The sequence below is a fragment of the Lissotriton helveticus genome, chromosome 2_1, assembly GCF_964261635.1.
Source record: "Lissotriton helveticus chromosome 2_1, aLisHel1.1, whole genome shotgun sequence".
Lineage (NCBI taxonomy): Eukaryota > Metazoa > Chordata > Amphibia > Caudata > Salamandridae > Lissotriton > Lissotriton helveticus.
This window is the reverse complement of record NC_136059.1, coordinates 1,871,773,362-1,871,797,668: the sequence shown is the minus strand read 5'-3', so window position 1 is coordinate 1,871,797,668 and position 24,307 is coordinate 1,871,773,362. Positions and strand designations below refer to the sequence as shown.

General features: G+C 46.7%; 1 protein-coding gene across 3 annotated transcripts in view; it reads left to right on the top strand.

The window, feature by feature from the left end:
• The window catches only part of ELF2 (E74 like ETS transcription factor 2), a 578,592-nt gene that overhangs the window by 266,735 nt on the left and 287,550 nt on the right, over positions 1–24,307 (top strand). For 2 of the 3 annotated variants that reach the window (XM_078676779.1, XM_078676781.1), the window contains exon 4: positions 16,270–16,491. In XM_078676779.1, coding sequence (XP_078532905.1) covers positions 16,423–16,491 — 69 coding nt within the window. In that variant the 5' untranslated portion in view covers positions 16,270–16,422. The remainder of the gene's footprint in view (positions 1–16,269; positions 16,492–24,307) is intronic. The other variant, XM_078676782.1, reaches the window with a different exon arrangement.

Genomic DNA, 24,307 nt, shown 5'->3' with positions numbered 1-24,307 from the left:
ATCGAATGGCCGATGATGGTGAGACCTTCGGTACTATGGCGGAGGCCATGATTTCGGTCATACCCAAGCCGGGGAAGGACCCTAGTAGATGTGCATCCTACAGGCCTATTGCCCTACTTAATCTGGACGTGAAGCTGTACTCCTCCATAAACGCGAAAAGGCTTAACGATCTAATGCCAGCTCTCATCCATCCAGACCAGTCTGGATTTATTAAGGGACGCCAGACCCACGACAACACTCGGCGTATAGTACATCTGATTGAGAACGCCAATAAGTTTAAAATCCCGGCGGTACTAGTGGGGCTAGATGCCGAAAAGGCATTTGACAGGGTGGACTGGGCCTTTTTATTCTCATACACTGACAGCGTTCGGCTTTTCTTCTAAATTTTTATCCATGATTCGTGCTAACTATCTACCCCCCCGGTCCAGAGTCGCGGTGAATGGGTGCCAATCCTCTTTTTTTAATCACTCGAGGGGCACTAGGCAGGGGTGCCGTGCCCCCTTTCGCCTCTACTTTTTGCCTTAAGCATCGAACCCTTGGCACTGGCGATCAGAGCTAATTCTGATATTCGAGGTCTGCCCTTTACGGGAGAGTCACACAAAATCACGCTATTCGCGGACGATGTCCTTTTATCCCTCTCTGAGCCGGCCCACTCCCTCCCGTTAGTGCAGGGTGAGCTGGAGCGCTTTAAAGCAGCAGCGGGCTTTAAAATCAACTTAGACAAGTCATACATACTAAACCTCACTCTCCCCCAATCCGAAGTACTTAGGCTTTAGGCACTCACGCCTCTTCCGTGGGCAGGTGCCTCTATTCAATATCTGGGGTACATCTGATGCCTACACTGGGGAATTGTACTCAGCCAATTTCCCCCCTATACTGACACGGATCCAGGCTGATCTTGCTCGGTGGAAGCCTTCGTTCATATCCTGGATGGGTCGGATCCATGCTATTAAGATGTCCCTTCTCCCTAAGCTGCTGTACCAGTTCCAAGCCCTTCCCATTGAATTAGACGGGGACCTTTTTAGACATGTGAAGACCATGATTCTTCGCTTTATCTGGCAAGGAGGGCGGGCACGCTTTTCCTTTTCTATTCTGCGCCGCCCAAGGAAGGAGGGGGGGGGGGTGGACATCCACCTATATTATAAGGCAGCACAACTTCGGGTGTTGGTGGAGTGGACGCAGTTAGAATCGGAAAAACATTATCTGCACATGAATCGTACTGTTGCAGGGAGGACCATCTGGGATCTAGTCTGGAGACCCAAGTGTGACAGGCCTAGGAATGTGTATATCAGCACACCCACTGGCACCACTTTGAGAATATGGGATTCGGTGTCCGGGGACGACAGGTGGACACCTTTTCCCTCCCCATTTACACCACTTCACTGTAACCCTGCTTTTCCCCCAGCGTTACGGGAGGGCCCCTTTGCGGCGTGGAGAGAGGGAGGATGCCTCGCATTAACACATCTTTTCCATAATTTTGACCCACTCTCTTTCGATAACTGTAAGCGAGATTATGGGGTAGGGGATACAGAGAGGTGCCACCATGCACAACTACTCCACTGGGCGCTCACCCCTCAGGTGCAGGATGCGGCTACACGCCCCCTCACGAAATTTGAGGCCTTTCTTACTAGGACCTCTTCGATGAAGGGAGTCATCTCATTCATATATGGGTTCTTGCTCTCCACGGCAATCACACCCCGGCCAAGATACATGTCCATGTCGGAGGGGATACTTCAGCAAGATATCACTGACGAGGAGTGGTCGCACTTATGGTCGGACATTTCAAAGTCTAACCACTCCGTAGAACTTAGAGAGGCTCACATGAAGACCATGATGGACTGGTACCTACACCCGTCCAAGCTTCAACAGATTTTTCCCGGTGCCTCCGATAGGTGTTGGAGGGGATGTGGGTTCTTAGGGGATTTTCAGCATATCTGGTGGGACTGCCCCATTATCCGCCCCTTCTGGGAAGAGAATTTAGCTCACATTAAAGAGATGCTTGGTTACCCTATCCCCACTTCTATGGCTACTACCCTTTTTGCCCTACAAGACCGAGCCTTGGAACATCAGACTAAAGCGGATAAAAAGATCATGTGGCTCAGTATTGGGGCGGCCAAGATCACCTTGGCGGTGGCATGGAAGAAGAGAGAAGCTCCGGCCATTTCCACCTGGCACTCCCGCTTATGGAAACTGTTGAGTCTAGAACGCATGGCTGATATTTTTAGGGATGACTTAAAGAACTTTGAGTTTCAATGGGGACCCCTGGTATCCTCCCTTTCAAGAGGCCTCCCATCAGCAGTTTGCCCTTTTAGTGTTTGGGCCCTACATCTCTTCCAGCTTTGAGGTCTCGGGGTTGTAAGAGTTTGATTTTTAGCCCTATGCATTGCCGCCACCACTGGGGGAGGGGGGGGGGGGGGGTTATTTTTGTTTTGTTGTTCTTCTTTCTCTTTCTTGTACGACAATGCCCGTAGGTAGCATTACACAGGGAGGCGCTCCGCCTCGCGTTTCAGACCACGGCGGATGTCGCCTTCTGATTGAGAAGGGCAGGACATTCTAACTGACGACCAGAGTCTGGATGCTACAAGGTATTGATACTTACCATCTTCATGGGGAAGGCTGCATTTCAAACCCCGTTCTTGTTAGAAGCAGAAACCCTTAGTGAGCTGCTCTGTAAGCCAGGGGTCTTTGTTCAGATAGGTTTCTTGGTCTGTCCCAGCCTATTGTGCTATGGCTTTGCTATGACTGCTCCCCCCTGCGTGGGAAGATGTGCAGGATTGTCGAATGTTTCTTGTTAAACCAATAAACATATCTTTGAAAAAAAATATGTTGCTGGTATCCAGATCAGTAAGGCCCTGAAGAAGTATAACAGGCGCGGTAAAGTCACCATTTTAAGAAGTGCCACCCAGCCCGCCACTGATAGTGGAAAGGATCCCCAGAATTCAAAGTTGGCTTTGGTCTCCCTGATAGCTTTCCCAATGTTCCCTTCCAGGATATCACCTTGTTTGTGGTAGATAAGTGTCCCCAGCAACTGTCCTCCCACTGCACCCACTTCGTACTCTGCGGACCTCGCCTGCCCCTGCGTGCTGGGAATAGACATGATTTCGCCCAGTTTACTTTTAAGTCAGCCACTTTACTCAAATCTTTCAGCAGGGACTTGGCCCTCCGTAAGGCTTCACATGTATTTGCCAGGAACAGTAAAAGATCATCTGCTGATAGGGCAATGTGATGGATCTGACCATAGACATCGAGACCCTGGTACCCCCGTCCCGATCTAGCATGTGCCGCCAAGGGCTCCATTGCCATAGCAAATAGCAGTGGGGAGAGGGGACATCCCTGGCGGGTGCCCCTCCCTACTCTGCATGCCTCTGACATCACCTCCGTCTTGACCCTGGCCGTAGAGTCTGTATATAACAGGGCCGTCCAATTCACAAAATCAGGTCCTAGGCCCATTTTCCGCATTACATGGTATATGTATGCCCACTCCAAGCTGTCAAAGGCTTTTTCTATGTCTATTGCAAAGACCGCAGCAGAGGCCACATTGTAGGAATCCGCCTCTAATATATGGAAGAGCCACCTGATTAACGCTGTGTTTCGGGCTGGAATGAACCCGTTTTGGTCGACATGTATGAGGGTGGGCATATGAGGGAGTAGTTGGGTGGCCAGGATCTTGCTCAATATTTTATAGTCAAGGTTGAGCATGTATAGAGGCCGGTATGCCGCTCTGTCCCAGCGTTGTTTACCTGGTTTCAACAAAGGAATTATGATTGCTTCCCTAGTGGAGTCAGGTAACCTGCCAATTCTCTTAGCCTCATTATATAGGCGCGTGAGCTGTGAGGCAAGCAAAACAGTGTAGACAAGGTAAAATTCTACTGGCAAGCCATCCGTGCCCGGGGTTTTATTACGGGCCATAGTTTTGATGGCTACCCGTACCTTCTGTATTTCGATCTCCTGTCCCAATGCCTTTGCCGTATCCTCGTCCAGCGCCGGCAGATAAACCCCCCTGTGTAAACTCCTGTAGCTCTTCCTCTGAGGGGGCCACTCGACTACGATACAGCTCCGTATAATAGTCGTAGAATAGTTTGTTGATCCCCTGTTGATCAGATCTAGCTACCCCCAGCCGATCCTGCAGCTCCAGTATGACTGAGCCGCGGCGGGCCGGATTCGCCAGCCAAGCGAGGAGGGCACCCGATATATGTGCTCGTGTGATGTATGTTTTATAGTCGAAACAACGCAGTTGTTCTACATTGGCGGCCACTACTTCTCTTGCTTCTATTAATTCTCCGTGTTTGGTCGGGTTCTCAGGCCTTTCTTTCTCCAGCGGTCGCAAGCACTCATCGTCTCTTTGGATGTCCTGGAGGAGGACCTTCCTAACCCCTGCTAGTGTGGACGTGCACCTATCCCTAAGGACTGCTTTACAGGCGTCCCACTCCACGTTCACAGATGCGGCTGTTCCCTCATTAACCTGGAAGTATTCCGTGATAGCTGTCGCAATGGCTGTACGGAAAGCCTGATCATCTAAAGCATCCGGTCTCAGTCTCCAGTTGGGAATCTTGGGGCGCGTGCGGGACCATTGTGGGTGGGCCAGAACTGGGTTGTGATCAGATATCGTCCTGGTGAGGTATTCACTGCTACTAATTTCCCCATGGACATCAGGCGAGCACAGAATGGCATAGAGGCGGACATGTAGCTCATGGAGAGCGGAGAAAAAGGAGTCATCTCGGGCCAAAGGGTGCTGGGCTCGCCAGGTATCGATTAAACCCCCATTTCAGCTGCCAACTATGCCGCGCTTCTGCCAGTCTGTCCGCTGGCGCACTAGGGAGGGGGGGTGGTGGGAGCGATCTAGGTTGAAATCCGCAGCGCAGTTAAAGTTGAACCCCAGCATCAGTGTTCCCGTCAGAGCAGTCCCTAATTTGCGTGACAGTAAGGAGAAGAAGGCCGGCTGGTCTGTATTAGGCGTGTATATGCAACCCAGGATGAGGTCCCTGCCATCTAGTTTCCCCTGTACCACCACATATCTGCCCTCAGGGTCAATCACTTGTGTTGTGCATTGGAATGGGACTCTAGCTCTTACCCAAATCAGTACCCCCCTTGCAAATGCAGAGTATGTAGTGTGAAAGACCTGACCTCTCCAGCAGCGCTGTTACACTCTCCTCTCTTGTGCCAGGAGATGGGTTTCCTGGAGGAATGCAATTTGGATGCCCCTATGAATCAAATAGGAATGTATTTTGTGGCGCCTGAACATAGAAAGCATGCCCCGCACATTCCACGAGAGACATGCTAAACCTAGTGGGGGTCCCATTGCAGATATTTATTTGGAACATATTGAAACATACCCTCTCTCACGACATGCCTGGATCCCCTTAAAAAAATACCCTCCCCAACAAGCAAAACATCCCCAACTCCCCCTCTCCAGGATAGGCACCCATGATTTCTGACTCCAAGAAATCTGTCTCCGAGGTTACACAGGTGCTAAACTGAGGCTTTGGTCATCAGACCTGTCCCTCGAGGTACACTGCTCTTATCATGGGAGCCATTAAACACAACACAGACTAACAAAGCGAGTCGCCCAGGATCACACTGAGAGTCAGCCAGGAGCCCAGGCCTTGGCACTGGAGGCTCAGCCCCTGCGGTACACCCCATTGACTCGGCCCAGGATCACAATGAGAGTCAGCCAGGAGCCCAGGCCTTGGCACTGGAGGCTCAGCCCCTGTGATACACCCCATTGACTCCGCCCAAGATCACACCCAGAGTCAGCCAGGAGCCCAGGGCCTTGGCACTGGAGGCTCAGCCCCTGCGTTGCCCGCCTGCTCACAACCCGGGCCCATTGCCTATCTTCCCACTGTTGCAGCGCGTGACATGAGTGTTCAGGGTCACCGAGTGCTATTTTGATTCCCTTGGTTCAGATGTGCAACAAACAAGTTTCTGCAGGTTCTTCCGTGCCCCTGTTTCTTCTATCTCTGTACACGTCACTGCAGTCTCTTAGCAAGTGATTGCTCTGGGTCCAGATGATTTACCACCCTGCCGCGAGGCCGGTCAAGCGCCCGCACCCAGGTCTGGACTGGACACCGGTGGAGAAGGTGTGTGATGTACAGTAAGAGCCATGGACACCTCGAGTCTCATACTACTACATAAACGGGGCATCTTTTACTGGATCAATAAAAAGGTGTAAGTACATTTGCAGAACTGGGGCATGTGTGAGTGCTGGGTGCATAGAAACAAGATCACACGAGTGGTATCAATGAACCTGCAGAGAAAAGCGAATTCACAAGCATTTGCAATTCAATAGGTCTCGCAATTATGCAAGTTTGAGCTATTGGCATTGTAGATTGGAGCCCGGCTTATTCAAACCAGGTAATCTGCGTATAGGAGATTGGACAGCGAGATATTTCCCAGATGTGGAGTATGCAATATACTATTATCCAATTCCCCTGGGAGGTCTGCTAAAAAGAGGTAAAAAAGCGTGGGGTCTGGAACGCACCCTAGTTTTAGGCATTTGGAGGTGTTGATTTGCCCTGAAAGGTGCGTCCCAGCTCAATCTTGACCCATGTGTCTGTATGTAATAATATCAACTGATTGAGGAGAGGCTTTGGTATCCCCCACTTTTCCAGCTTCTGCCAGAGTTTGGCTCGATCTACATGGTCGAATGCTGCACTATAATCTTTGAAACATAAAAATAGCGAGCTCTTAGCAGCTTTGGCCGCGTCTATCAACAAGGTTAGTGTCATGATATTAGTAGTAGTGCTGTGCTCCTTACAAAATCCTGTTTGACTTACGGGAATGATGTGTTTGGACAATGCCCAGGATGATAATTCCTCTAGCACTAGCCCCGCATAATACTTCGCCTCTGTCTTGTACGGCGACAAGACACATTTTTGGGGTTACTCCTCACGCCCTGTTTTTAAATTGGGCTGATTATTAATCCTTTCCAGGAGGCCGGACTTGTTACTGTTTCCTGAATGCTCTTAAAGACTGGTTCTATGAATGCTCCAGAATTCTGCATCATACTTGTACAGTATTGGTGGAATTCCGTTTGGCAGTGAGAGAGTGTCACTGCCTGGCAGTGAGAGAGACTCGCTGCTACCACACACACAAAGCTAGGAGCCTGAAGAAATTAACTGCCTGGAGGAGAGAGGCTCACTGCCCCCCCACCCACCACACCACACCACACCACACCACAAACACAAACACACTCTCCAAGCTAGATGCCTGGAAGAGTCACAGCATGGCAATCTTTCGTTAGAAATTACTCATTCAATGGTACACTATTTTGCCAACGTGGGCAGAGTGGATGGCTGAGTCTACCTTGTTGGGGTTGAAATTTGTGACATTCTGATCTCTGCAGATGCCAGTAGTGTGTTGACTCACTTATCTATTGTATGAACTTTCAAAGATTGTGTAGCTTGACACCTGCCAAATCCCAGGAAAATGAACATGGCCCATTCTGGGCTGAGGCGGAGGCTCTTATAGTGAGGCTCAAGTAGAAATCTATCGTTGAAGTACAGCATTCATCATAATAACTTTATTTCGGCCAAACTGGACATAAAAGTGCATAGAAAAAAAAGAAGGTACAGTTTTTACAACCAATTAAGAAAGCGCCAAACAGTCCAATTCACAAATGCAGAGATATACATACACTATACAAGTACAGTTTTTCCATTTAGGCGGTTAGACCATTAATAAACGACAGTATGGGAAATCTAAAAAAATATCTTAAGAATATAATTTAGCATGTAAATGTTAAAATCAAATTAAAAACGATCATATAAAATCATCACAAGCACAGCAACCCCTACTAATAATTGATATATTACCGTCCTTGTAGTCATCCTTACAAGTTGACAAAACCAGTAGCAAGAAGATACCTTCTCTTGGACCACATTGCAAATAAAAATTTCGATATCACAGCAACAGTAACCGGGTCAGTGTCTGATTTTAGGATTCTAAAGATTTCTCTATAGTGCCTAATGCCCAGGTTTTTACAAAATTGAATCACCCACCTAGATCTGGGACTCTTGTATGCTGGACAGAAGAATACCACATGAGTAACGGTTTCTTCCTCCACTGAGCACCCGGGACAAAGGCGGCTTGCCCCGCCTTCCCACATATTGGTACGGGCGTTAAGCGGAAGGGTCCCATACCTAAATTGCAGATACAATTTTTTAACTAGTACTGGTTGCATAGTATCTATCACTTGTTCAAATTTGCATTGGCACTTAGAGTCCAAGAATCCATACGTTAAACTGGAAGTGTCAACTGTCTGCGCGATACGCGCCAGTTTGTGATCCTTCAGAGTAGATGCTAGGGACTTTTTTGAGATTTCAGCACATGCGGCTTCAGGTGTAGACCATAAATCTCCCAAACCCAATGCTCTAGTTGTATCCCTAACAAAAGCCAACCAAGGGATCTTACCCGCCCCCATAGTGGACAACACCGCTTTCAAATTGTCCCTATAGTGGGCCAGTTCTGGAGTGCTCCAAAGACGTCGCCAGTATAACAGTGGACGCGACGAAATCAAGTCTGCTATGGGGCTGATGCCCAGGTCCATTCTGAGTCGAACAATAGGCGTGTTCTTGGGTAAGCCTAGGATCTGTCTCATAAAATTATTTTCAGTAACCGTGAGGGCATTCGCGAGCAATGCAGTTTGAATATCTTTATTCGGCAATTTGTCACCATAAAAGAATACATATACATATACATTTCCAAATTACCAGTAAAAAGATTATAAAACACAATAAAAAGCATGGGCACCTCATTTCAATAAATTACTACACAGTAAATTCAGCATCAGCCTGTAGGACCCCCCGGGAGCAATTTTAGTAAGCGGGAGCGTATCAACCACGCACTACCCAAAAATTTGGCCACCCCACAAATCATAATGGCAGATGAAGAATCTGTAGAGAGGACGCGTAGTGCCTGGCTGTGGCACCTCAACCCTAATTCCCTACAGACGGGCTTCAACCAGAGTTTCCGCGCCCCTTTGTAGGCTGGACAGGCGAAAATCAAGTGAGCCACCGATTCCTTTGGAGCCGCACAGCCAGGGCATGCACGCAAGAGGGCATCAGAATTCGACCATCTCGTCGTAAAGTCATGCACCGGGAGCGTCCCATATCGCAATTTTAGGTACAGCGCTCGATCCAACGGTTTAGTTATCAGGTCGAGAAAGGGTTCCAATTTTCTCACACACTTAATTGACAAAAATTGATCAGTAAGTGAGCCCACATTCGTAACCCTCATGGCGTTACTCTGTACCCAATCCCAGTATAGTTTTTTAATAACATCTTTGGGTGGCGGTGATTGCGACTCCCATGCCTCTCTTAGACCCAAATTGAAGGCCAGTTCTTTCAGTTTATTTAGCCATCCTATTTTTTTACATGTGTCCAGCAAGAGTAGATCGTCCAACCCTTCTGCATACTTTGCGAGCTCCTCAGTTCTTCTTAGTCGGGACCAGAAGAGCAATGGGCGTAACCTCACCAAGTCCATTAATGTTCTTCTGCCCAGATCTAATCTTAGTGGGATCATTGGGGTGGAAGCGGGAAGAGCTACCACTTTCCTAAAGAAATTATTTTCCGCTACCATCAGATCTGTAACCCCTTCGAACCCCCACAGTTCGGAGCCATAAAGTGCTGCAGGAAGGATCTGTCCCTCATAGATGGCCATAGCTGGGGAGACCGGTTTACTACTTGACTCCCGGAGCTCCTTCAGCGTCACCCCGGATACTCTACGGTGACTAAGTAGCATTTTGGAAAGATGGTCCTTCCAGGTCATGCGGCTGTTTATCCGGACTCCTAGATAGTCAAAGGATTCAACCAGCTCGAGGGGGGCACTATTGAGCACAAAGTGATTTTTAAATCTTTTTGAGGGGGCAAAAGCCATCAATTTAGTTTTCGATGTATTGATGGTTAAGCCTCGGGTGGTGCAGAAGGAGCTAAACCGATTCAAGAGTTTTTGTAAGCCCACCGGGGATTTGGAAATTAATAGGGTGTCATCCGCGAAGAGAAGTGTGGGGATTCTCTCCCCCGCCAGGGATGGGGCATCCGTCTCTTCCCTCTTCAGATGGTCAACCACTCCATTTACGAATAGGGAGAAGAGGGTCGGAGCCATGACACAGCCCTGACGTACTCCTCTCCGCACTGGGATCCTATCTGTTAGTTGTCCCTGGGATCCCCATCTAACCCTCGCATAATTCCCCTCGTGTAGCTTCACGATTAGGTTCAGAAGACTGCTGGGAAAACCCATCTCTCCAAGTATTTGCCAAAGTTTTGCACGAGGGACCAGGTCGAATGCAGTTTTGAGATCTATGAAGGCCATATACAAACTGCCTTTCTTGATGGTAACCGCCTTCCAATAGATGGCAAAAAAACGAAAGACCTGGTCCATCGTGCCAACCTTCCTTCTGAACCCCGCTTGTAAGTGGGAGAGGATACTAGCCTCCTCTATCCAGTCACCTACTCTTGAGATGATGACCCTGCCGACCACTTTCTGAATTATGTCTATCAGACTGATAGGTCTGTAGTTCGCAGGGTCATCTCTTGCCCCCTTCTTATACACAGTGACTACTTCGGCCCCTTTCCAGGAGTCTGGTACCTGGTGTCCCCTCGTGATCAGAGCAATGCCCCCACCCCAGTTCTGCCCCATATGTAGCTGATCCCCTGTAGCTGATCCCCTGGCTTGTATTGTATAAATTTCTGCTGGGGGACTTCTAATCTTTGAAGCCGAGGTTTTGTAAAGTTTTAGGATCCCTCCAGTGGCCTGGGTCAGTTTAAGGTTGGCCTTGTTAATTTGGGAAGCCCACCCCATTTTATCATTTAAGGAGAGTCCTAAATAGTCAAAAATAGAAACTCTTTCTAGTGGTCTGCCATCCAGAGTGGGGTGAGGACTATTGGTGGAGTTTGCATTAAAGACCATATATTTGGTCTTTGAGATATTAACCACCAAATTCCTCCTCTTACAAAACTGGCCAAACTCCTCTAGGACACGCTGCATCCCCATAGATAATTTCGAGAGGAGCAGGGTGTCATCCGCAAACATTAGTGCAGGAAATTTTGCGGCTTGACATTTTTTGGGGGGTCTATATCTTTAACTGCAAGAAGGTCTTCGATTAACCTGTTGAGAAAGAGGGGGAAAAAAGGGTCGGAGCAAGCACACACCTCTGTCTCACCCCCTTCTCAACGGGAAAAGGAGAGGTCAGTTTACCATTCTTGCCAAACCTCAACCTAGCAAAAGTTCCCTCATGGAGGCGCCTAAACTGATGGCATAAATAAGGTGGGACCCCCATATCTAGCAGTATGCCCCACAGTTGTTCGCGGTCTACCATATCAAAGGCTGATTTTAGGTCCACGAACGTGAGGTACAGACTTCCACCCTCCAGGACTATATGTTTCCAGTGGATCAGTTGTAACCTAAACAACTGGTCTATAGTCGATGTTTTGCTTCTAAAACCCGCTTGGAGGGCGGTCAGAATGTCATGGTCCTCCATCCACTCGTGCGACCTAGCTAATTGCACTCTGGCATACATTTTTGGGGACACATCTATCAGACTTATCGGCCTGTAATTAACTGGGTCAGTTGGGGACCCCTTTTTATAAATCGGGATGATCTCAGCCCAGGCCCATGTGGCAGGGGGCGGTATCTCATTAAGAATCTCATTAAAAAGCAATTGGAAGTATGGGGCCCACACTGCCGGTTCACTTCTATAAAGATCCCCGGGGATTCTGTCTAACCCACAAGCCTTACTTGGTAGTATCTTCGCAATTGCGATGGACACCTCAACCAAAGTACAGGTTGGTGGGTCCATGAAAACAGCTAAAATTCGAGTATTACTTGTATTGCCGTTCATGGATTGATCTTCTGTTGTACTTGAGTATACTTATAATTGTTTAAAAATGAAGGCAACAGGCATCCTCAGAGGTGTTAGGCTCTATGGCAGACTTACCCTCGACTCGTCCAGAGTGGATTAGGTTCCAAAAAGCTCTAAAATCTTTTCGGTCTAAGGCATTTTTTATTGCCTGCCATCTTCCCATTCCCCATTCTGCCTTTGCACATAAAATCACCTTTTTAAAAAGAGACCTACTTTTCCTAATGATTGCACTATCGCTCTTTTTAAGGGATATCATTAGGGCACTTTTAGCATCTCTGCACTTTGTGTTGAACCAGGGACTTTTGCCCCCGGATCGATTGCTCTTCGTTAGTCTATTGGTGTGAAAAAGGGTGCCAGAGTTGCAACCAAATCCTGGTGGAGGGTTGCTAGTTCTGCGTTGGAAATCTCACATGCTCCAGGGCTAATAAGAAGGTTTGCCTTTTCCAGCATAGGAATGACACGTGTATAGATTTTACTTATTGTGTCTTGGGACTGGGATATTGCACCCCAATGGATGCGTCTACCTCCACCGACCACTATTAAACTATCTTGTTCCACAACTTGCCCCGATTCTGGCACTTGTATAGCCAAAGACAGGACCAGAGGGTTGTGGTCACTTTCTGGCCGGGGGTAAACACGGAACTTTATTACTTTGTGCCAAATGTCGGTGTGTCTATTAAGATATAGTCTATTATGGATTCATGGGCTGGTTTGTTATAAGTAAAATAACCCGGATTATCATCAGTGAACCTGCCATTACAGGCCCTCAGTGAGTGTGTAAGAGTTAGGGAGGTCAATTGGAGGACCAAAGGGGGTCCATCCCCTTATGGGATAGGCATTAGCGTCAGGGATCGATAGTTGCATCCTCCTCAGACAAGATTGATGAAGGCAACCCATTTAGGGGCTCAAATTGGCAGTTGAAATCGCCACCTATGATGGAAGGTACTTCCCCTGAAAGTGTTTCCAATAAGGCTGCCACATGGTCCAGCGTTGGTGAGGTATACCCATGTTTTACTGGTCTGGAGTATACATTATTTATGGTCAAATTAGGTAGGTCCGCCTTGGAGAGGAGGATACATTGGATATCCGGCGTATGGGTGACAAGACACTTTACTGTGTACCCCAAATGGGAGCCCACCCAAATACATAGACCCCCGGAAGGTCTACCTCTTGAACCTTTCACTGCTGGCTCACTGTATGGTACAAATCCTACTCTATGTGGGGTTTTTAAAGCCCAAGTTTCCTGAAAAAGACCTATTTCGGGCTCAACTACAAAGTTACCCCAGTCCGGCTGCTCTAATTTGGCCCGTAGTCCTGCTATATTCCAAGACATAACCGTGATACTATTAAGGGTTCCTTCCGTCTTGCCCTCAGGATTGGACTCCATTTCTTGCCCGGGGGGGGGTTAGCTGGGGAACCTATACATTCACATGAGGAAGCAGTGGTTTAGTGGAATGTGCCCTCCTCCCCAACTGTTGCACTATTAGAGTTAGAATTAGAACCAGCCTCCAAGTGGCCAACCTCCTCAAGTACACTAGGGATGCTGGTCCTCGCCCCTCCTTCACACCCATTTACACTCCCTTGCTGAAGGGGTTGGCCGAAAAACTCATCCCTCACACCCGAAATAAAATCAACAAAGTGTTTAGGGCTAATGGGGGGTGATACCTAAGTTGGTTCCAGTCAATCGACCATGTCCAAGATACTGTATCTATTTCTTACAGGAATATTAAATGCAGAATCGAAACCGTCCAACCCTAAGGTATTGATCGGGGTTCCACGATCGTGTCGCCCCTCCCAGATCCTATCCTGGTACCCCAACTGCTCACCTCGGGATGTATTAGTATAGAAATAGTTACGGTCCAGGGCCCGTAAGGAGGATTTGGGGTTTCGATGTTGTCCCTTACAGATATGGGGGGCCGCCCACCTATCTCCAAAGTTACCTACTATGCAGTTCCCTTGGATATCTTTCTTCCTTCAACCAACCCAGTTTACTCTGCGTGCAAACAAGATTTTGCTGCGTATATTTGGAGGGAGGGGCCTATGAGTATTTAGCCAATGGGTGGTTTTATTTTTCAATTCAGTATAAGATTCTGACCTACCCTCAGCTAACTCCGGAACCCCGGCCAAAACAACCAGAAATGGTACTGACTCCGGTGGAAAATCAATGTGTGATAGGGTATTCACATAGTTATCAGAGCCATTCGGACCCCTCTGTGTCCCTAATGCAGAGTCCAATTCCGAGGGTTGGGGTTGTTGGATCCCACCCCGCGATGGGGCACTATTTCCTGCTCTGCCGCTATCAATCATTTCACTTAGTGCAGCATTCCCACATACTGGGCCTTCCATTAATTCTACAACGTGGGGGGTCTGGATTCGTATTAGTACTGTGCACAGCCCTACATCCCTCAGTTGTTGCGTTCTTGTCCAGGTGTTTCCCCGGTAGATTCTTCTGTATCCCATCAAAGTTTGCCATTGCCGAAGATTCGAATTTCAGCAGCCTCTCCTCTATCGCTATGAGCCTATCAAGCAAGGGTTGCATAGAGGTAGTAATGAGGCCACCAATCTTTGACTAAAGTTTATCGTGTAATGGCAACAGAGGGCCAGAAAGAGGAGCAACAGATGCTATATTCTCCTCTGGCGTAACTGGACTTAGGTGGTTGACATCAAATGTGCCTCCAAATTCATTCAGCTTCTGAATTTTTGGATTTTTACCCCTCTGTGGACCCTCTCCTCGCTTCCTTTTCGGAATTGCCCCGTCTTCTTTACAGATTTATCCCGTAGGGCTTCCGGTGTCAACCCCCCCCACTGCAGGGCTAATAAGTACCTGGGCATCAATATTGGAGACTTGGGTGTTCTTACGCATACTTCGGGGAAGCACGCCCGAATGACTACCACCCAGTTGTGGGGCTCGACGGGCCACGGTCCTACCGTTAGCTCTCTCAGGAGTTTGTGCCATAATGAAATCACCCATCGAAGAGCGTTTGGCAAATTACAGTTCTTGAGACACTCGGCGCTCGGTCAGAGCGATTTCATGTGCCAAGACCGAAGTGGCCCTTGTGATGAACTGGTCCAAAGTTCCAACTACGTGGCCCCCCGTCGCCGCTTTCCTGCTTTTTCCCTCGCGGCCAGACATTGCAGTCCAGCTGGTAGATGTACTTGAAGACTGGTGCAAGATGTTAAATCACAAACAAAGTAAAATTACTAATAGCTGACCTTATATTGCAGACGTTAAGGGGGTGGCCCAGCCCAGCCTCCAATGGGCACAATCGGGCCCGCCCTTGGCCCCGGCTTTGCCCAGCACGCGCCCGCGCGCGTCCCGCAGAGCGGGGACCGCGAGCCGTTAAGTAGCACAGGCCAAATGGGCACAGGTGGGCTGGATCACGGGGCTGCTGGTCCTAGTAGTCCCCACGCGGCGTCAACAACAAAGTCCCGACTGCGAGCGGTTCCCGCGAAGCGGGGGCCGCGAGCCATTAAGTAGCACAGGCGGGCTGGATCACTGGGCTGTTGGTCCTAGTAGTCCCCACGCGGCGTCAACAACAAAGTCCCTGCTGCGAGCGGCTCCCGCGAAGCAGGGGCCGCGAGCCGTTAAGTAGCACAGGCACAAATGGGCACAGGTGGGCTGGATCACGGGGCCGCTGGTCCTAGTAGTCCCCACGCGGTGTCAACAACAAAGTCCCGGCCGCGAGCCGTTAAGTAGCACAGGCACAAGTGGGCACAGGTGGGCAGTTAACTACGGACATATCATTCCATCTCAGCAGTCCATCTTCTCGTTCGCTCTTTCCACAAGATCTGCTGCTTCAGACTTGCATGACCACACAAAATGGAGAAGTCCCCACTATTTGCTAACTTGAAGGATTGGCTCGTAGGTCTGCCCATCTAAGGACTTTTGTTGGAATCACTGTTTATGCACACTTAAATCATTAAGTTAAAACTGGTGTGTAAATGGTATGTTATCCTGTGTGTATCCTCTGCAATATGTCGTTGTGTACAGGGTGTTGGACGCAGGTTCACATCCTCTCATTCTCATATGATTAACAAAATGTTTACCATTGCGTTGGGTAGTAATAACACCTATTGCATACGCTCACAGGAGCGATTCAGTATGTATTTTGTGGCTCTATAGCTCGCCATTGTGCTGTAGAGTGACAGTAAGCGTTAAACAAGACCCGTAGTTTGATTCGAAGGAGATTGTTAATAATATTAATACGCAAATTGGAAAGCATGAAATAATCCCAGTTCGGGATTATTTGCACTCCTGAATCATGGATAGGTTTTAATGCATTGCATGTACAATCAAATTAATAAAATTATAGTGGCAAAGCAATTCTCGTGTACGAAACGGAATGAATCTTGTTACCAAAGCAAACACCCGGTTTGTGGGTTTTAAGTAACGTATCCGTCCTTCTTTCCAGCAGAATGTTTAACAGCTGTGGGTGAGGAGTGGATTTCAAGACATTTGCATCGAGTTGTGCGGAAAGCCTTCGTGATTGATTGTTGACACTGTGGGAGACCTTCTGAGATTGGTCCACATTGATTAAAACAATCAGACCATTGGGTTGTGCACCATGACCTCAGGAGTGGTTGACAGTGGTGGAGCTGCGTTTTCTAGTTATGGCGCAGAGGAGGTCAAACAGGTAAGAAATGATTATTGGAAATCTTTTCAGTATTTTTCACTGTGCACTGCTGATTCCAGTTTTTTGTTCCAAAATATTTTTTTAATTTGTAGATGTGTCCATAACATATCATGCTCTATACCATCGTTTTCTTTGCATTTTAGTTTAAACTTGTTAACACGAGTAATTAACTTTTTTCAAACACCAACTTATTGTAAAACTCTTTAGTATTTGGTTAATGGTTGGAGCCTTGGATTTTTAATAGGCTGCATTTTTTTTAGCTTAGTGCCTAAACAAATGAGACTCTTATTAACTTAATGTAATAGCTTTTTAATTTCAGGTTCTGTCCATGTTATCCACTGTTTTACTCCATTTCCCACGATATAGCGTTCAAACCCACTTCCAGAAAGCTAAAGGGTTCTTATGCACGTTTTTCTGAAAAAAGTCCCAATTTAATAGTATTCGCACACAACTTTTGTCGCAAATCATGAATGTTCTACAGTTTCAATTATGAACCATGTATTTCCCTGCAACTGCCGGGATGCCTACCATGTATTTTCCTTTGGACATTTGGATGTCTCAAAACGTCAACATAAATTGAGACTAATATTTATAGCATTAATAGTTGCTTCCCTTAATCTATCTTTTATTTTGTATGGCTGAATCCGAAGTCTTTTTATGTATCATTTAGGACATGTTGACGTTGCTTTAAATTTCTTTCTTATTGGTTTATTTCCCTGTATGCTGGTATTAACTTTTCGGTCTTTTTTTCGTCGAGACATGTGTAGCTGTAGATACACATGCTTTGCATACTCCTGCCATCTACTGTTGGATATGGATGTGTGAAGTTGTTTTTCTTAGAGAAGTCTTTTGATTTCGAGTGATTTCTCCTCTTGGTGATAATGTGCATGGGCATCAAATCTATTGTTAGAATGTTTAATTTCCACCGGCGGGTTCTGACGTGTGTTCCTGCGCTCTGGTTTGGGACTATTACGGATCTCTCTACGGGTCCCATGACATTCTAACCAGCGCTGGCATTGTTTTTGATCACGCTTTACAACTCTGCGTATCGAGATACAATCGCTCATCAAGTCAACACCCTTCCTCTGAGGCCCCTTCAGTGCCTCTCATTTCGGGGCATTCGAGCTCAGTCTCCGTCAGGTCCTCCATAGAATGCCCTGCTGGTAACAAAATGGGTGCCTTTTCGTTTCTGTCCTTTCTGCCACGCCAAATACCCATGTACCGACTTCCATCAGGTCTGTAATCTGTGTTTATCACCGGAACACAGGGATGCGGATTGCGAGGCCTAGCGCTCTCTCTGTTAGAAGAAGACCCTGAAAATGCAGTGGAGGAGCACAGTGGACACTCGACCTCTTCGGTCATGAAGACACTGGTGAAGAACACCACCCTGAAGCTTCCTTAGTCAAAGAAGAGGTGTTCTCTGTTGGAATCATTTCTTAATCCGAACACAATTTCAACTTTGGGATCGTGGATGTCACACCGGAGGCTCAAGCAGTGAGTACTGTACACCCTGCCCATCAACCCCTTGTTGAACATTCGAAATAACTTGCTTCACCATTTGAACAAGAGGCCTTCGGCCCACCACTGACTCGTGGCCATGCCTGGCTGGTTTGAACGCCCTGTCCTCGGACTCGGCACCAAAATACCAGCCAAAGACTTCAGAGTCAACAACCCCGGCACCTACCCGCCCATTGGTGCCAGGTTGACTGTCTACATACACCACTCGTATACTGCATGGTACTTTGACACCGAAACACAAACACGGCTTGGATCCAAAACCTTCCAGGCCGGCTCAGAAAAATCCAGTGGATCCTATTCTCCATAAATTAAAGGAGAAATTGGTTGGTCAACAAAGGCAGATCCAAATTCAGCTTCAAACTGGACGTATCCTCACAAAGCCTCCGGCTCCAACACAGCCATCATCAAAAAGAAAGCTGTATTTTCAAGAGGCTCTTGATACACCTACTCCACCGAATAAGAAGAAAATGGACAAAGCAACTAGTCCTTTGCCTCTTCTACCACTCTCGCCACCTCCACTACCGTCAGACTCACCATCTCCACCACAGTCTGTTGAAGATCCCCCTAGATATCTACCATGAGGGTTCCCATGGTATTGGTACAGGTGGACACAATGCAGGGGATGAAACTTTTGGGACACCACCATATGATGACCTCTGGGACGCCTACGATATAGATCCTCTGGGACACTGATCCAGAATTCTGCCCCGCCTGTCCATCGCCTCCTGCTATATTCCTCTACATATCAGGATAGGTAGGGCTGCTACTTTTCATGACATGCAGCTGCACAAAGAACCCCTAGAAGAGGATTTTATTTTTGAAACCCTGTTGTCTACACATAGGGGCGCTCAATACTTAGCTATGCTAAAGGGCATGGTATGCCACGCAGACATTTTCAAAGACCCTGTTAGGGCTAGAATAGTAACACCCAGGGGTTAACAAAAAATATAAACCCTCTCCATCAGTTCCCATTTAGATTAGAGGACAGATACCACCAGATTCGCTAGTGATCACCACCACTCGTAAAAGAGTAAAATCCACAAGCTAACAGTGGCGCACCAGCATCTGGCAAGGAGAACAAGCACATTGATATGGAGGGGGAAAGGGTGGTGGCCCAACCTGAAAACTGTTGGCGCATGGCAACTCACTGGGTTTGCTTGCCAGATATGATCCTGTTAACTTGGGAGCTCCTCCAAAATCTCCAAGATGAGCACAAAAAGGGCACAAGAACCTGTTGCAGATGGCAAACTCATATCTAACACCTCCATACGTTGTTCCTTATACACTGCCGACACCACAGCAAGAGGGATTACAAAATCTCCTAAATGTACCCTTTGATAAAGAACATCTCTTTGGCCCTCAAGGCGACGAGGCCCTGGAGAAAATTGGTAAAGATACAAATGGCAAAATCCACAGGGGCCCTTAAAAATCCTACACCTCGGGGCTCCTTTTGCCGCTTCGTCTATCGTGGGGGGTTCCAAAACCACAACTTCGGAAGCTTCCACCTCCTGCCAACATAACCAAAATCAGTATTCCTCTTAAAGAGGTTACTTAGAGACTCCTACTGGGGCAACAATGCCAAGGGTAGTGGTGCTTCCCCACGCGATCGAACACCCACCACTAAACAGTGACTTTCCTCATCTTCCCCTTGAGCATACAACACGAGTCTAGGGTCGTTTACAAAACTGTCAGCCCACTTGCAGTCAATAACATCAGACCAGTGGACATTAGACAATATGCAACATGGCGATTTCCTGGAGCACATTACCACACCTCCCAGCACCCAACCTCTCACCCACAGATTCACTGCAACATCAAACACTGCTCAAACAGGAAGTTCAAGCTCTTCTTCTCAAAGGAGCTATAGTACCTATCCCTCTACACCATCAAGGGTTGGGTGTATACTCCCTATACCTTCTAGTCCCCAAAAAAGCCGAACCTTTACGGCCTATTCTAGATCCAAGGCCCCTAAAACACTACATCCTTTCAGAGCACTTTCATATGGTCACACTGTGATCCCACGTCTCCAAAAAGGCATATTTCTTGCAGCCCTCGATTTAAAAGACGCCGGTTTCCACATTCCAATACACCCAGCACATTGCAAATATCTAAGATTTGTGATAGCAGAAAAACACCACCACTTAAAGTCCTACCCTTCGGGGTCACTAATGGACCTCTGGTGTTAACCAAGAGCCTAGCAGCACATTGGAAGCAGACAAAACATCCATGTGTTTCCTTATTTGGATGACTGGCTCATCAAAGCTAATACTCTTCATCTATGTCAGCAACACTCACGCTGCATAGATCTACTTCATCAGTTAGGTTTCAGAACCAAATCTCAGCTTAAACCTCAACAAATTCAGTTATATCTGGGTGCAATCCTAAACACACACCTAGGATTCGCTTTTATCCCAATACTGCAAGTATTCAAAATTTCCAAACATTAATATCCCGTTTTTTTTATCAATTAACAGTTCACAGTAAGGACAGTGCTGAGGCAGCTCCTGGGCATGAAGGCTTCCTGTATTGCCATAGTACCCCACACTCACTTTCACATGCGTCCGTTACTGGAATGCCTACAACAGTAGTCTCAGTCACAGGGTCAGTTAGAAAATCTAGGGTTGATAAACAGCCACACTCCTCTCTCTCTGTAGTGGTGGAACACCAAAAATCTGTTAAAGGGGCGGTCTTTTCTAGACCCTGTTCCTCACATCACTTTGACAACAGACTCATCCCTTATAGCCTGGGGTGCATATTTACAGGACCTCACAGTTCAGGATCTTTGGGATTCCAAGCACCAGACTTTCCGCATCAACTACCTAGAGCTTCAAGCTGTTCACCTAGCATTGAAAGGGTTCCTTCCTCACCTGTTCGGCAAGGATGTCCTAGTCCAGACTGGTAATACAACAACCATGTACTATCTACAAAAACAGGGGGCGGACACACTCAACACAGCTCTCATGCCTATCTCAGGCCATTTCGCGCAGGGCCTTACATCACTACATTCGTCTGTTAGCAGAACACTTTCCTGGGAACAGACAACCATTTCACCGACCTCCTCAGCAGGATGCGGAAACAACTCCACGAATGGGAAATCCACCCCAAAGTCCTCCTCCAATACTTAAACAAATGGGGATTTCCACAAATAAATATGTTCTCGACCACAAATAACACAAAATGCCCACACATTGGCTCCAGGTTCCCGCACCCACTATCCAAGTGCAATGCTCTTTGGATGAATTGGACAAGGATATTTGGCCATGCTTTTCTGCCTCTCCTTCTTTCTGGTTTGAAAACTAAGGCATGCATCTCTCATGCTAGTAGCTCCCACATCGGCCCAACAGCCCTGGCACACAACAGTACTAGATGTCTCAGTAATTCCCCACAAAGAGCTCCTCATCAGGCTGGACCTTCTCACTCAAGTCAAGTTTATTTTGATATGGAACTCCTACGGAGGTCCACATAATTATACAGTGCAAATAAAACAAGAAATGCATTTCCTTCAATAAATTGTTTTTCCTTTGTAGGAAGCTGCCTTCTTAAAATCTGTGATCATGCATATTATACAGAATGCGGGGGAGAATAAAACAGTCATGTAGAACAGCAAGTGCAACATTTAAGGAGCAAAATGAAACAACACATTCCTAAAAAGCAAGAGTAAAAATATTATGACTCGTATACAGCTGGTTGAAGAAAAATCAAAATGTTACAGCATAGGAAATATAAAAATTTCCTAATAAACAGCCCCAAAAAAGTTTTTCAAAAATAGATCAATCCTGTGACAAACCATTTCATTTGATGGGTACAAAACAAATGAGCGTGCCTTGTGGGCGGAATGAATGTTACATTTTATGTATGATGGTCTTAGGAAAATACGCCTAGCCTTTTGCAACTCTGGACACACGAATAACACATGATTAACATCTTTGACTTGTAAGCAACAAACTTTGAAGATTCTCTCCTCTTTCGGTATTTTGTCCCAAATATTGGTAATTTCTCTTAAGGGCAACAGATAGTCTCAACAAGAGCATGAGCTTTCTAATCCTGCGAGGTAGATTCTTAGTTAGATAGGACTGTGATTTGTTCCCCAATGCGCTCCCACAAACCACCTCACTGCGTGACTTGGGCTGGCTTAAAGCAGTATCTCTGGCCAAGCTAATGGAGCTCACAGCCTTCTTTATAAACGGCTTCAATACAGACTTTGGCAAGGGGGGTCAGTGTTCCAGCTTAGCCCAAATGAATCATTTGCTCGCTCAAAGGACCTAAAAAATGTTGATTGTTCTTTCAGCTTAACAAACATTGCCACTATCAAGGCAGCCCTAAGGTGCCCCCCCCCCCTTCCCCCTAAAAGGAGGGAGTTACCCCACTTCAAAACCGCTGCCAAGGATAAGATGTATGAGGAGAGTAAGCTAAATTCAAGGTGGAACGCATGGGGACAGCCAGAGAGTTTAGGTTACAGATTTGGCGCAGGGTTCGACTTTCGGCCTTATTGAAGGAAAGCCAATCATTCATATCTATCGACCCTGAATACTGACAAAACGTAGCCAAAGCATGGTCTCCCGCAGATTCTGTAGAATCTGTTCAATGCACTAGCCTTGGAAAAAGCCCTTCTCACACAGAGTTTAATATGCACAGAGTTTAATATGCTCCATCTCCCACCCAGTTTTTAAAAAGACATTTCCAAGTTATAAATAGGAATCAACCAATTCCAGTTTTTCAGACCCCAACATCCACTGGTAACACTTCTTTATTCTAAGCTCTTTCTTACGGAAGACCAAGATCTTGTTTTTGGCGATGTTGATTTTCAAGAAATGGGCTTCCTCATATTTGGTCAAGGCTTCCAAATGACGTTGCAAGCCAATAGGCGTTAAATCAAGGATGGCCACATCACCCGCATATGATAGGGAGCCAACAGATATTGTACCATTTCTGGGGACATCCCCCCTCACCAAGTTTAGGGCACCGGGAAGATCAGATATATATATAAAGGAAACAAAAGAGGGGCCAGCAGGCAACCCTGCTTAAGCCCATTGTGTGTTCTAATCTTACGGGATAAGCTCTGCAATCCTCCTATCAAAACTTGACACCAAGTATCTTCCATAATGAGACCCAGAAGATGATGTGGAACACCAAGTTTAGAAAGCTTTCTCCACAGCGTTTGGCGGTCTACTTTATCAAACACTATGGAGAAATCAATAAATGCAGTATGGACTGGCATGCCCAGTAAAAACCAAAACACCAAAATAGTGGGGTATTTCTTTGACCCCACTTCAGCGGCGACAGCCTCATTTTCAAAAATGCATATGCTTCCATTATTTCATCTTAAACTTTTTCTCTTTGTATCTTAATCCTTATATTATGCGCTGCGCGATCACATTGCTTTTAGTCATCTTTCTTCAACTCCTCCTCATGCAAGGCAAATGCTAATTTCCAAAGTTTCTCATGTAATGGCGGGCCATCCGAACCTCTCAACCAAAAACACGAACTAATGCATGGTTCCATTCAAGCAGTTTGTTTATTTATCCAATGCATTTCGGACCCATTTGGTCCTTCGTCAGGGAACATACTGAAAATAACAATAAAACAAATATTAGCAACCAATTTTTTTAAAAAAACCATGGACTGCAATTCCTTTGAATCACTATCATTTTATGCTGCATATTATCCTTCAATGCTATTTTGATATATCCTTTGTATTACATTTTTTCAGATCTAATTCCTCTGCTTAGCGTCACTCCCTTCGTGTGTTTAAAAATGAATTATAAGCTTCTTCATTCTCCCTTCCGGTCTGCACAGTTTGTACTCTACTCTTCTTTCGTAAATGTTCTCCAACATCCTCTTCCTCTCACCGTTTTCTTTTCACCTGTCAACCAAACCTTCTGTTTCCCACCATCTATCGTCTCGTCTCTAAATCTCTCCTTCTCTTTAACCACCCTCTTTCTAATCTCTCAGATTTTCACATTCAACATACCTGCTTTGTGTGTTCTAATCTTACGGGATAAGCTCTGCAATCCTCCTATCAAAACTTGACACCAAGTATCTTCCATAATGAGACCCAGAAGATGATGTGGAACACCAAGTTTAGAAAGCTTTCTCCACAGCGTTTGGCGGTCTACTTTATCAAACACTATGGAAAAATCAATAAATGCAGTATGGACTGGCATGCCCAGTAAAAAGACATATTTCTCTATGATAGTTTGGAGGACCACAATGTTATCCAGAGTACTATGTTTCTTTCTGAAAATGGCTTGTTCTGGAGGTATAATATTCTGTTCATGGGCCCATTGTTGCATATGAC